This window comes from Typopeltis vanoorti, chromosome 21 (genome assembly GCF_054136105.1).
Source record: "Typopeltis vanoorti isolate ZY-2024b chromosome 21, IOZ_Tvanoo_1.0, whole genome shotgun sequence".
In the NCBI taxonomy this organism is placed as follows: Eukaryota; Metazoa; Arthropoda; class Arachnida; order Uropygi; family Thelyphonidae; genus Typopeltis; species Typopeltis vanoorti.
The window spans coordinates 11,885,610-11,899,397 of NC_143569.1; the positions used below are offsets into that span (position 1 = coordinate 11,885,610).

A 13,788-nucleotide genomic window follows, 5' to 3' on the forward strand; every position below is an offset into this window, starting at 1 on the left:
ACTGTGGGAACAGAGGTGGACGAATTGGAGGTTTTTAGGATATTGCAGACTCTCAATGTAAATACAGCTGTGGGATTAGATGGGATATCAGCTTGGGTTTTGTGAGATCTACATCAATGTCTCTGACTAAGCTGTTTAGGCTGTCAAATTTAAGTCTCAGTTCTGGTTGAGTTCCAAGGAAGTGTAAAGAGGGCAAAATAATTTCCTTGATTGAGGGAGGTTCTAAGACTGCAGTAGCAAATTATAGACCAATCAGTATCTCAGGCATGATGGTAAAAGTACAAGAAAAATTGGTCAAAAAGAGAATTCAAGAATGGGTAGATAAAAATATGATACTGTATGAGAGTCAACATGGCTTTGAAGGGTCAGTCATGCCATAGTAATTCACTAATTTTTTATAATAGAGTGACAGTTGAGTTGTATAAAGGAAATGGCTACAGTATGATTTTGTTAGATTTTGCAAAGGCATTTGACAGAATACTGCATGGATCTCTACACAAATTAGAACAAATATCAAAATGTGGTATATGAAGAGGCAGAATTGAGGTGAAACAGGTGACTAGTGGTGTGCTGAAAGTTCAGTGCCGGGATCATTGCTGTTTAATTTGTACATACAGTGGTATCTCGCTAATCCAAACTAATAAAAACCATGCTCGTTCGGAATAGCGAAAAGTTCGGATTGGTGAGTTTTCCTCCAAGAGACAACAATAACTAGCGTTTAAGACAAAAATAATCAGATTCTAATGGTACATCAATTTAATTCTGTAAATAAATTAACTGATAGAAAAAGGCTACTGTACTGTCATGTAAAACAAAAAAATAATACAGTACACAAGTTTATTTCAGGAAAATATTTAATTTATGTACCTGTATTTTGAGGATTCTGATTTAATAAAATTACATAGTTCAGTACATAACTTAATTTGCGTAAAAAATATCACTTTCTTGTACACAACACAAAAAAAAAGTTTCACAAAATAACACAGAAAAAAAAGTTTTTTTATTTCTTTGTAAAAAAGTCACCAATTTTCTTTTGCTTCTTGGAAGTTGAACTTTTTTCGAATGCTTCTTCTCGGAGCTGCATTAGCAATAAAATTTTGTGGAATGGCGTATCATTCTGCTTAGCCCATTCTATACAAATATTAAAACTGTCAGCTGCCTCTTCATGTTTTACTTTCTTTTCTTCGAGTTCTTTATCATCATCTTCTAATTCATTCTGTAGTATCATATTTATAATTTCAGTATCTGATTTGATTTCGATTCTATCTGTAATACATTCTGTAACATCTGTTTGTGAAATTTCAACATCTGGATTTATATTTTTAACCAAATTATACACGTTTTGAATTTCCGCTTTTTGTATATATTTGTGATTCATACTGACAATACAGTACATACTGTGCAGTATAAAAAAAGCAAACGTGAACACAATAAATCAAAATAGGCCTCCATTATAACCATACAATCGACAGTATGAAAAAAAAAATTCCCTGTAATAATAATAAAATAAATAATAATAGTTAAAATAATAATTATTAAATAAAAATAACGGTACACAAAATAATATGTAATAAATAAAACTTTTTCTTTCCAACCGCCGTTCGGATTACTGGAGGGTTCGGACTAAAGAGGTTTGGATTAGCGAGATACCACTATAATTGATATAGGAAATAACCTGAAAGAAAATATTCAACCGTTTGCTGATGATGCAAAATTAGGTGGAGTAATAGTTAATCAAAGCAATGTGGAGAGCATGCAGGATGATTTAAATAGGCTGTCAGTATGGGCAAAAGTTAATGGGTGTGAGTTTAAGATGGAGAAATGTAAAGTTATGCATTTTGGGAAAAAATAGATTACAAGCATCACATTGATGGTGCTATACTCCACCAGGAAATAGAAGAAACTAGAGATTTTGGGATGGTGGTAGACAGAGAGTTAAAGTTTAGAGGACATATTGCTAAGGTAGCCCATAAGATTACTTGGCTATTGAAGGAAAGTTGTTATTCCTCCTATAAGGTCTTGATATGTCCACATCTGGGTTACTGTGCTCAGGTCTGGTCTCCTGGTTTCTTGGGGATGAGGAAGTGGTAGAGAAGATTCAGAGACAAGTCCAGTGGAAATGTCGATGCAGTGGAAATGTTTCAGCACTTGGCTAGAGGGACCAGAACAAGGGGTCATCCCTGGAAATTGAATAAAGGTGGGGTTAATAGGGGTATGAGGACTAGATTTTTTGCTCAGAGTTGTGAATGAGTGGAATCGGTTGCTTGAATTAGTTGTGAGTGCTTTATCTGTTAATGAGTTCAAGGAGAGATATGACAGATTGGGTCTTCCACGATTAGTCTTCAGACTCCATGGAGGTGCCTGTATAATAATAACAACATACTTCTGCCTTTAATCCACACTGAAATCTATCAAAATCTACTGGCATGGATTATCATAGTTTGGTAAAAATAGATCTACAGCTGTTTATCATGATAAACACCTTAATATCATTAAATTCCAAAGCATGCTATCTCCAGTAAATATTAAGTAATCTTCTATCAAAGGACTCCTCCACAAAAATAGTTATCGCTGAAACTTTTCTTGGCTGTCTTAATCTGAATAGAATGATGGCTAAAAATTATTCCTATTATTGTAAATAATTCTTCTCCACACATTCTGCAGTTAATATTAATTTTAAATTAACACTGTCTCTTCTTTAAGTTTGTACATTTAGAAACTTAATGTATTTTAGACTATGCCACTATATCATATGAGTAGCTCACAGATTTTCATTGTCGGGTCTTCCAATTTTCCAATAGGCTCTTCCAAGTCTAACATTATGGTTGATGATGAGTTCTCTATCACTTTCGAGAGTACTGAGGTGAGGGGGAATGACAGTCTAATGGCTGATTTTTGAGAATAATGGCTGGATAAAGGTTTACTTCCATGCTGATGGGAAGATGCCAGGCATGTATAATAGCATGTAAATAGGCAAAACAGAATGGGTGTTAATTCTGGAAAGTTTTCACCACAGCAGAAGGGATACTATCTGGAACAGAAGACTTATTAGTATCAAAAGTAATTAAGATTTTTCTGGTATCGTAATGGCAACAGATCAGAAAAAATGTGCATGAGAGGTTCATGGTATTGCAGGAGGTGATCTACCTTGGTCATCTATACAACAATTAAAGCTAAAGACCAATGACAAGAGGTTCACCTTATCTTTGGGTGATGTTACCACAATATCATCAGAATATGCTCGATGAAGATGAAGAAGGGCAGAAGTTACACCTAACAGCCTTAGCAAGGCACCAGGAAATGTCAGTTGAGTGAGGTATGCTTACTGCATATGGCCCTTTAAAAGTCTGCTTTGGATTTTTGATAATTTTCTAACACTTGTTTTAGCATAGATAGAATGAGAAGCTACAGTTTTTGATTTGAGCCAAGGAATATATGCTGTATTTTTATCATAAACTGCAAAGGCACACATCAGAGAGCCTTGGATAGAGGTTAGCAGTGGAGTAGGGAATGAAACCTCCTTCCATTATACATTAATTTGTTTATTTGGGCAGAATAACTCAACAAAAACAAACTGGATGATTAAAATTAGAAGTCTAACAGGTAGGTACCTGCAAGTAATATATATGTGTGGTGCGTGTGTGTGTGTGTGTGTTGGGAGGGACTTCCTAACAAGTGAAAAAACATTTCTAATCCACGTAGTGATACATGATTTTGCTACTTGTATGCGGAAAAAATATTTTTATATAAAATATGCAATCTTCAGACATGTATAATGTATAGCAAATATACAACTCTGAAAGGAAGTGTGCTTTGCATTATGGATACTATGGCAACTGGTATTAATCAACAGCATCTATATAAACAAGCAGATCAAAAAGCAGGAATTTCAGATTTGGCTAAATAAAGCACATATCCCAAATTTTCAGGAAGGCATCATATAAAATGTAGTTGGGCAGGCTGCTGTGGACTGTTATAGAGAAGGCCAACTGGGGTTTGGTTAGGAATAGCAGATCGGGTTTTGATGCCTGAAAATGGTGATGGATATCCTTAATGTTTATACTGATCTTCCAGATGTTGGTGAAATGGATGTGCTTCTGCTAGATGAAATTTTGGTTTTTTTTTTTTTTTTTGGAAGGAAGGAGGAATATTTTGGGTTATTTTTTTTGTAATCCATCATATTTTTTGTGATTTTTGTAGGAAGAATTTTTTACATCTGTAGTGACGTGTCACCAGAATGTGAATGGTTATATTTCATGGTAGATTTGGTGCAGGAAAAACAGTAGAGGCATGCAGAAGAGGTGAGGAGCTTATGCATATAACACACAAAGGGGGAGGATGCCCAGATTCTAATCCAAGTGAAGCCTTGACAGGGTTACACATATGCTGCAATATTCACTTTCTCCAGATACAATCTGGCAGAATAAGCAACAACAGGATTATTTGCCAGCTGATCAGGAAGCCTCCAGCAGATGCATTACTGTCAGGTTCATTCCCATGTACTATCCAGCAGTAAGCCTTTACAAACTGCTTTATCCTCAAACAGAGAAGGTACTGGCTTCCTAATTCATCAATAACATTGCACTAAGCAAGCCTAGGAACGCCATTTAACAAAGTTCAACAAATATTTGTATTCACCTCTTCTTCCATGGCAAGCAAATATTATCAGCTAGTAAATATCTATAGACCAGACAAAATAAAATGTTTTCATTAAGATTGATAATTATAAAATATCATTTTAATTTCTAGTGAAGTTTTTGAGACAACATCAAAACATCAAGGAATGACAAACAACAATAGCTGCAGCCATGATAACAGAGATAGACAAACATGTTATTTCCAGTAGTGTGTGTGCTTATGTAGTGTGGAAATACACTGGTTGGAAGCAGCATCTTTGCCATTGTATACTGCTGAAGGGGGGGGGGGTAGAATTGAGAAATATGCCCTACAGTTCAATACTAGCCATGGGTAGTTAATGCAATTAAAAAAAAACAAAAAAAAAAACATGCAAATTATTTACAGAATGTCAATGTGAAAAATTCCCTCCATGTGAGAAGGTGCCAATGAGATGTTTAAGAAAAGGTGAACATGCTAGCAGTTGGAGAATTTTTTACCTGAACAATGATTTGAATGCTGATGAGATGGGCCTAATATGGAAGCAATTTCCAGAATGTACACATTCATAAGGAAGCTAAAAGTAGCCAGAGGGATTCAAATCTTTTTAAAGTTTGAATCCTCTATATTTAAAAAGTCCCTCTTAACCAGCTGAAGAGCATGCTCTACCACATTTTGTATTTCTCTCATGACCAATTTGACTTAGAACCTGGTGCTCAAAACACATCCAGTTCATAAGTTTGTGAGCAGGTCTGTACTAATAATTTTCTTTGATAAAGTTTAATTTTGGTATATGCCTATTTTAATCTGCTTAAATATCCAAATTAAAGCAAGAAACCAGTAATTTTTTGCACAATATTTTATGATAATTTTTACGATAAAGATTATAAATTAAATAAAAACATACTCTTGCCAGTTGCACATCTGTTGACACTTCCTTTGTATCTGAAGTAAGGTTGGTTGTGTAGTAATGGCTGACACGCCAGGAACTCCTTCCATGAATGTCGGATTCTTAAAATAATAAAAAAAAACAACTTGCATTATTACATGGGCATCTTCATAAGAGTCCAAAGACTCCTTACAAGAAGCTCACACTAACCATCATGCACAATGGTTATCATACCTCTCTTAAAAACTCATTATTCACTAAAAAAAAGTATGTGCAAATCATCCCACTCATTCACCACTCTCTAAGCAATAAATCTGTTTTTCACACCTCTGCTAACTACACTCTTACACAACTTAAAGAGAAGATCCCATGCTATCACCCCTTCACTTTTTTTTTTAAAATTAAAACACTTCTTTGACAGCTATCTTGTCAAATCACTTTAGTAACATGCATATTTCTATTATATCATAGGTGACATTCCACAGACCAGGTCACTTGGTCTGTGGAATATCAAATTTTTAAACAGCCACAAACATATCACAAAAAATTCAGTAGTAACACTTATGTCTCTGCTGCCCACTCATGAAACAAAACAGTAGGTCAGTGACATGAACAAAATACTCATGCAGTATTAATGCTAGAGAGAAAGTAGTTCATGTCCAATTTTTTGCAGTCTTATTCCATCTCTGCAAAAACCACACTTTGCCACACTGAATGTTCATGATATCATAGTGTATATGATATTTTGCTTATGGTATCATAGTGTATTAAAATCATCCTACACAATCTCTAGATCTCTACATCATCTCAATTAGTTTCTGCCCTCACCAACTAGGCATAATCAGCAAATAAATGGATATTTCCCTTTGAATCATTCCCAATATTGTTAATTGCAAGATTGTCATTGAAATATAAATGGAAAGCAGCAAACCAAATATGGAAACCCTGTGACATTTCAGTCATGATTTCTCCTTGATTCTGCCTCATTAAATACTACTCTCTGATGTATCAGCTACCATCTTATCCATGTCACCAGCTTCATATTTATGATAAATTTGTGTGGAGTTCCATTCAGAATCATATTGAATGCCTTTACAAATTCCAACAACATGATATAACCATGATATAAAGGTTTATCATGCTAGAACATGAAGGAGTCATCCTGAAATTTAGATGCATGGTGTGGGCAACTAAATCCCACATTCTACAAGTCCTTGTCATAGATTTTCCTATCACAATGATTGCCACTGTCCTATCAGATCAAGGTTTTAAATATGCTATTTGATGCTCCATTAGGAATTATTTCAGTTACAGATTATATGGTTAGCTTTGGTTAGCTTATTTTAGTAACATGCCAACCAAACTGCCCACCATTAAGGAACTCACAGTTGATTCCATCATTTAAGCAAAGTTACTATCTGGCAGGCAATAAATGTTCATGGTGGCAGAATGATGTAGTGTTATTCCACACCTCATACCAGTATTACAAGCCTTGTACTTGACACAGGAGAAGGAGAATTGCTACAGCACCGTTTACCCTTGCAGGCATCAACCAGATGAATGATCCTAGCAAGACCATCTAGTCCAGTATTCTGCTGCAGCGTGGCAGCAGAAAACTGGACTCCATGCCATGTACTGAAAAAGCTCACCTTTCTTATCTTAATGGATTACTATGTCTGTATTTTCTTTTTTAACCTTTTACTAAATTCTATAATCACAAATCCTTAATCTATCCTCAGTAATAATTCTTGACCTGAAACCAACTTGATGTGATTTATCCAACTACTTCTCCATTTTGAGATCCACCAAATAATTAGTAATCATGAATAATAGATTCTGCCACTATTGATCAACAGCACATATCAGAACCAGCATTACCAACATATTGACACAAATCATCTTTCCACATTATACTGCCACTGGATTGCCAGTTTCTTTCCTCTCTAGTCAAATGTAGATGGTTCCTCTCTTAAAATTTTTTCTGAGATCTTCCAGTCTCTTTTTTCCACTCTCTTTTTCATTTGACAAACCTTGTTCGGGGTTTTATTTCACAGACAGGATATGGATTCAAATCCTGACATGGAAGTTTTGTTTATGATTGTCTTTAAGTGAGAGAAATGAATTCACAATTGATAGAAGATCCCACTCCATTTATTGGAGGTCTGAAGTAGCTTGAGCAAGTCCCATGTTTGGTCTTTACAGCAGGGTTTCTAGATTATGCAAAATATATAAAAATATAAAAAATAAATAAAATTTAAATAATCCTTAGTCCATCCAGAATACCGATGTACCACAGGTTTAAAATTTCTGTCAGCGACAAAAAATTATGATGAGAATAAAATTCAGTGAGTATATTGCCAGCCTGGTTGGCCGAGTGGTTAGTGTATCCTATCTCCAGCCAAAAGGCTGCGGGTTCGAATCCTGCCGTGGGTATGGATGTTTGTTTGTGAAAATACTAGTGGTGGTCGGCAGTAGATGGTGTTGGTGTAGATGATGAAGGTAACTGCAACTGGTGGAGTGGTGGAGACAGAGTTGTAGAGTAGGTACCCTCCCTCGACGAGTCTTTGGACTCCCTGAAGGTGTTATGTAATAATAATAATAATATAGAGGGACTGAAGAAGAAATGCAGGCAGTATAGCATTGAATACCTAAAATATGGATGCATACCAGCACCAACAAACCACCAGCTGCCAACGTGCCTGTTATGTGAAAGGGTCTTCTCTAATGAGGCGGGCCATGAAGCCTTCCAGAATAATGAACATTTGAAGAAGGTACATCCTGACAAGGTAAATAAGAATTTAACTTTCTTTCAATCTCTCTGAGACAACTTTCAGAAGCAACTAACAGTTTCAAGCATGTTTTGCAATGCTTCACAACAAAACACCGATGGTTTGCGTGCATCGTACAACATTTCATTGTTGATCGCAAAGTCTGGAAAACCCCATACAATTGGTTTCACTGTTAGTGAGGTTCTGAGTACTGTTTTACATAAGTCACCAAACGACATAATTAAGACGATTCCTGTCAGCAACAATTCTGTGCAAAGGCGAGTAGATGAAATGGCTGCTAATGTTGAAGAAACATCATACTGCATATTAAGGACAACAGACTTTGCATTACAACCGGACGAGTCAACTTTACCAGGCAATGAATCTTTACTTTTAGCTTATGTGTGCTTTGTAAAGGAAGAAAGTTTGGTTCAAGAGTTGTTATTTGCAAAGCTACTAGATACATACACTAAAAGAGGAGTCAATATTTCATGTTGTTGAGCAGTTCTTAAAAGATAAGGAAATCCCACTTACTAACATACTTTCTTGTGCAAGTGATCACAGGTCGCTACAGTGGGGTTGTCGCCTACTTGAAAAAAGCAGTATCAAATATATGTACAATTTATTGTGTCATTCATCGCCAACATCTGGTTATAAAAAACCTCAGCGATCATAATGTTATTCACTACACACTGTCATTACTGCAGTGAATAACATTAAAGCCCATGCTCTCAATGATAGACTTTGAGAGTTCTGTGATGAAAATGATGAACATTTTGAATGTTTGCTGCTCCATACTGAAGTTCGTTAGCTGTCAAGAGGCAACTGTTTGAGATGGCTTTATGATCTTTTTGATTCCGCTGTAGAGTTTTTTGAAGACAAAAAGGCTTTGCTCAGTGATGAATTCAAAGCTATCAGGCATGATGTTGCTTATTTATCAGATATATTTTCAAAATTTAATGAAATCAATTTGCAGCTGCAAGGCACTGATATCAATCTAATCAAGGTCAAATCTTCTATCTCAATATTTATTTCAAAGTTAAATCTGTTGAAGCGAAACTTATACCATCATGAGCTCTACCAATTTCCCAGCCTGTCTGAGTTAGATGGAAAGCATAGGGTGCAAACTGATGATCTGCAAGTTTACTGTGACCATTTGAATATGCTGCATGAAGATATGACTGAGCGATTTAAGGATCTACTTTTGTTGGAAGTTCCAGATTAGGGAATAAATCCATTTTCCAATAGTGAGGTAGTGGGAGCCATGGAGGAAGAACTAATTGAGCTACAAAATGACTTTGAGCTGAAGCCAAAATTTAAGAAATCTTATCAAGAGTTTTGGTTGCAGAAAGAGATCTCTGCTTACTATCCTTCACTGTGGGGAGTGGTTAAGAAGCTCCTCGTTGCATTTCCAACATCATATTTGGTGGAACATGGTTTTAGTGTGGTCATGCAACTTCTTTCAAAACAAAGAAATAGACTCCAGATAACTCAATGTGGAGATTTAAGACTCCTGCTAAGTGATATTCAATCAGACATAGGAAAACTGGTATCACTCCATGAAGCCCATCCATCACATTAAGGATGTTCTGAACATTCAAGTCAATAGCTGCTATTGAATAGCATTATAATATGTTTTATTAGATTTTAATGAAAAGTTGCTATTGAAGTTAAATGTTTTTTTGGATTTAAAATAAATGTAAATTGGATTTTAACGGTATCGATGCAAACACAGATTGATAAGAAAATAACTATTTATTAACTTAAATGCTAATATTTCGCTGGCATTATATCCAGCATCTTCAGAGCATACAAACAAAGTTTGTTACAGTAGTGAGAGAACCGCAATTCAGTGTAACAGTGGGACTAGTATGAGTAATTGTAGCGTGCAACACAAAGACTAAAGTCCTAATTTGGCGCCTTCTAAGTAAAAAAAAAAAAAAAAAAAAAAACACAAAAAAAACACAAAAAAAAACCACGGTAATTAATTTGGTCTTAGGATGGCTGCCTCCCAAATCTTTGGTAGATTTATACAGCCATACTTGTTGTTGAGGTTTGGAGAATGTTTCAGGGCTTCTGTGCAGTACTTTTGTTTTTTTCCAATTGATCCTGTGTGCAGGGGTATCCAAAGCAAGGTCTGCCAGACCCGACTTGCCATAGCAAAAGTGCCGGATATATTTTTTGTGTTCACCGAGGTGGATGTTCACAGTTCTTCCTGTCTGCCCGTAGTAGGCTCAATGACATGAACAGGGCACTTCATAGACTCCTGGATGCGATAAAGGAGAGAATCTGTCCTTAGGTGAACGGATGAGAGTTGTCAATTTCACATAAGGTTTAAATACAGTGTGTAGTTCGTGTTTATTAAGCATCCTATATATCTTTTTAGATGTGCCTTTAATGTATAGGAGGGTGATAAGTTTGTTGTAGTCTTCTGTGGTAGATAGTAGGGGCGTGTGGGGGGGAATTTTGGGGGAGCATTTAGTATTTTACCTATCTTATAGGGATTATAGCCATTGGTCAGGAAGGTGAGATGCAGTTCTCACTGCTGAACCTTCTTGGGAGAAAGTTCAGCAGTGAGAGCAACATCATTGGAACAAATTGCTCTAGCTCTATGAGTTAGTGTTTTTTTAAGATACCATATTGTTGAGAAGGGTGATGGTGTGATTGTTTGTGTAAATATCTCCCTGTATATATGGGTTTTCTACAAACCGAGAATGATAAGGAACCTTCTGGAAGATGTGTGATAAGTGTATCCAGGAAGGGTAGACAGTCATTGGCTTATAGTTCCATTGTAAAGTGGATTTTAGGGTGTTGGCAATTTAGATGCACTAAAAATGTATTCAATGTGTCTGGGCCATGTGGCCAAATAGCAAACACATCATCAACATAACGTAGCCAGAGAATATTTGAGAGTGGCTGTGCTGATAGCTAGCTTTTCCAGATGTTCTACGTACAAGTTGGCTAAGGGGAGGATCCCATAGCTGTCCCATCTAATTGTATATTTTCCCTTTCCATGTAAAATAACCTGCCTGTATTGTGAATTTAAATAGCTGAAATATATCAAGGGGAAATTGTGAATTTAGTAAGTTAAGAGTTTCAGTTAATGGTACATTTGTGAATAATGAGGTGATATCAAAACTCACCATTAAATCTGAACTTTTTTTAAGGTGGGGTTTTCTAAAATACTTTTTAGGTGGTTAGAATTTTTAACAAAAGAGGGAGAATCGTTTGTGCAAGTGACTAGTAGTTTGGCTAAATGTTTAGCAAGTTTATATGTGGGACTGTTTATACTATCTACAATAGGGCGTAAAGTGTACCTTGTTTGTGAATTTTTGGAGATCCATATATCCTGGGTGCTTTAATGTGGAGAGGTTTGAGTTTGTTGACTGTTTCTTTTGGCAAGGAAGTGACTTTGTTCAATAACTTGCACACCTTATTCTTTTGTTAGTTGGTGGAATCTTGATCTATAATATGATATCTTAAAAACACTAACCCATAGAGCTATAACAATTTGTTCCAATGACATTGCTCTCACTGTTGAATTTTTTCTCACCTGCGTCACACCTTCCTGACCAATGGCTATAATCCCCATAGAATACTAAATGCTCCCCCCCCCCTTACTATCTACCACAGAAGACTACAACAAAACTATCACCATCCCATATATTAAAGGCACACCTGAAAAGATATCTAGGGTGCTTAACAAACACCAACTACGCATTGCATTTAAACGTTATGTGAAATTGCCAACTCTCATCCATTCACCTAAGGACAGATTCTCTCCTTTATTGCATCCAGGAGTCTATGGAGTGCTCTGTTCATGTTATTGAGCCTACTATGGATTGACAGGAAGAACTGCGTACATCTGCCTCGGTGAACACAAAAAATATATCTGGCACTTTTACAATGGCAAGTCGAGTCTGGCAGACCATGTTCTGGATACAAAGCATGGTCTGCCAGAAAATTGACCCTGCACACAGGATCAATTGGAAAAAAACAAAAGTACTGCACAGAAGCTTTTACAAGTCAGTGAGGGTGTTTCTGGAATCAACAGAAGCCCTGAAACATACTCCAAACCTCAACAAGTATGGCAGTATGAATCTACCAAAGATTTGGGAGACAGTCATCCTAAGACCAAATGAATTAACTTAGACACCTAATTAGGACTTTAGTCTTTGTGTTGCATGCTACAATTACTCATACTAGTCCCACTGTTACACTGGATTGCGGTTGTCTCGTTACTATAACAAACTTTGTTTGTATGCTCTGAAGATGCTGGATATAATACCAGCGAAATATTAGCGTTTAAGTTAATAAATAGTTATTTTCTTATCAATCAGTGTTTGCATCTATACTGTTAAAATCCAATCAACATGTGTGACGAAACCATAAGCCTTTCCCAATTGTTTTAAAAATGTTATTACTGTTTCTTGTGGGTTGTGTGAATCATTTTTCTGAATGTAGGGTGGGTCAGGTAAGAAAGGGGAGGTACTGATGATGAGTTTATGGAGTCGAGGGGGCGGTGGCCTAAAAAAGTTTGGGAACCACTGATTTAGGTTAAGAGACGTTTTTAATGATGGAAGAAATTTATATATCCTTTCTTACTTCAAGTTATCATTAAATGCTTTTTATGCTTACTTTCAACGGGACTTTTTTTTTTTAATTTATAAATACCATCCCCATCCACATATTTTCATGACCTATAATGACGTGCCAAGTGATTAGAGAGAAGAAAAGACACTTAATGTGTTCCTTCAAGAGTTGGTGGTTACATCTGTCCTTTGGAACAGTCCTCCCCATTCTGTTCCAAAGGACAGAAGTATATGGCATGAAGGAAGAGGGCGAGAAGTTGGCTCAGCGAGTTTGGAACTGAACTGTATATGAATGTTGAACATCAGCTGCCTGTGTTTGTACACGATTAATGATTAGAAAAAAAGAAGACAAATGGTAGTGGCCAGTTCAGAAGATCATGATGCAGGGGAAACAGAGAAAAGACATAATACAAAAATAGTGTTTATTGGGTCACTGATTGGAGGAGATCAGAGAGAGAGAGAGAGAGAGAGGGTCATCTATTAAGAAAAGTCTTTCCTAGATACAAACAAGCATTCTGAATGTTTTCTTTTTTTTTTTTAACAACAACATTCTAAGGTTGGATGGATTTGAGAAAAAGTTAAGTTAAGCAGAAAAGAAGAATTATTTGGAACAAAAAACTTTTTGGAGACTGATCAAGCTATGACATGATGTGTTTATGTCAAGATAGGTCAGATGTGCAAGTCATCCCAAGAAGAGAGAAATGTTCTTGGTTGGTAAGTGGAATATTTTAAAAATGGAGGGACAGTAAGGCATAGTCTTTCTTCCAGGAAATAATACAAGATTGTGTGTTGGTAGGGAGTGAAATTAGCAAAATTCAATTCACTTGAGAGTGCTAGAAGATTAGTATTTGAAGTATTGGTCATAGAAGATATTAAAGCCTAAGTCATTTGAGAGCTACAAGTTTTTGTAAATGACAAAGAGAAA

General features: G+C 36.1%; 1 protein-coding gene across 5 annotated transcripts in view; it reads right to left on the bottom strand.

The window, feature by feature from the left end:
• The window catches only part of mRNA-cap (RNA guanylyltransferase and 5'-phosphatase mRNA capping enzyme), a 450,753-nt gene that overhangs the window by 197,668 nt on the left and 239,297 nt on the right, over nt 1-13,788 (bottom strand). For all 5 annotated transcript variants that reach the window (XM_090411578.1, XM_090411577.1, XM_090411573.1 and 2 more), the window contains one exon: nt 5,522-5,625. In XM_090411578.1, coding sequence (XP_090267704.1) covers nt 5,522-5,625 — 104 coding nt within the window. The remainder of the gene's footprint in view (nt 1-5,521; nt 5,626-13,788) is intronic.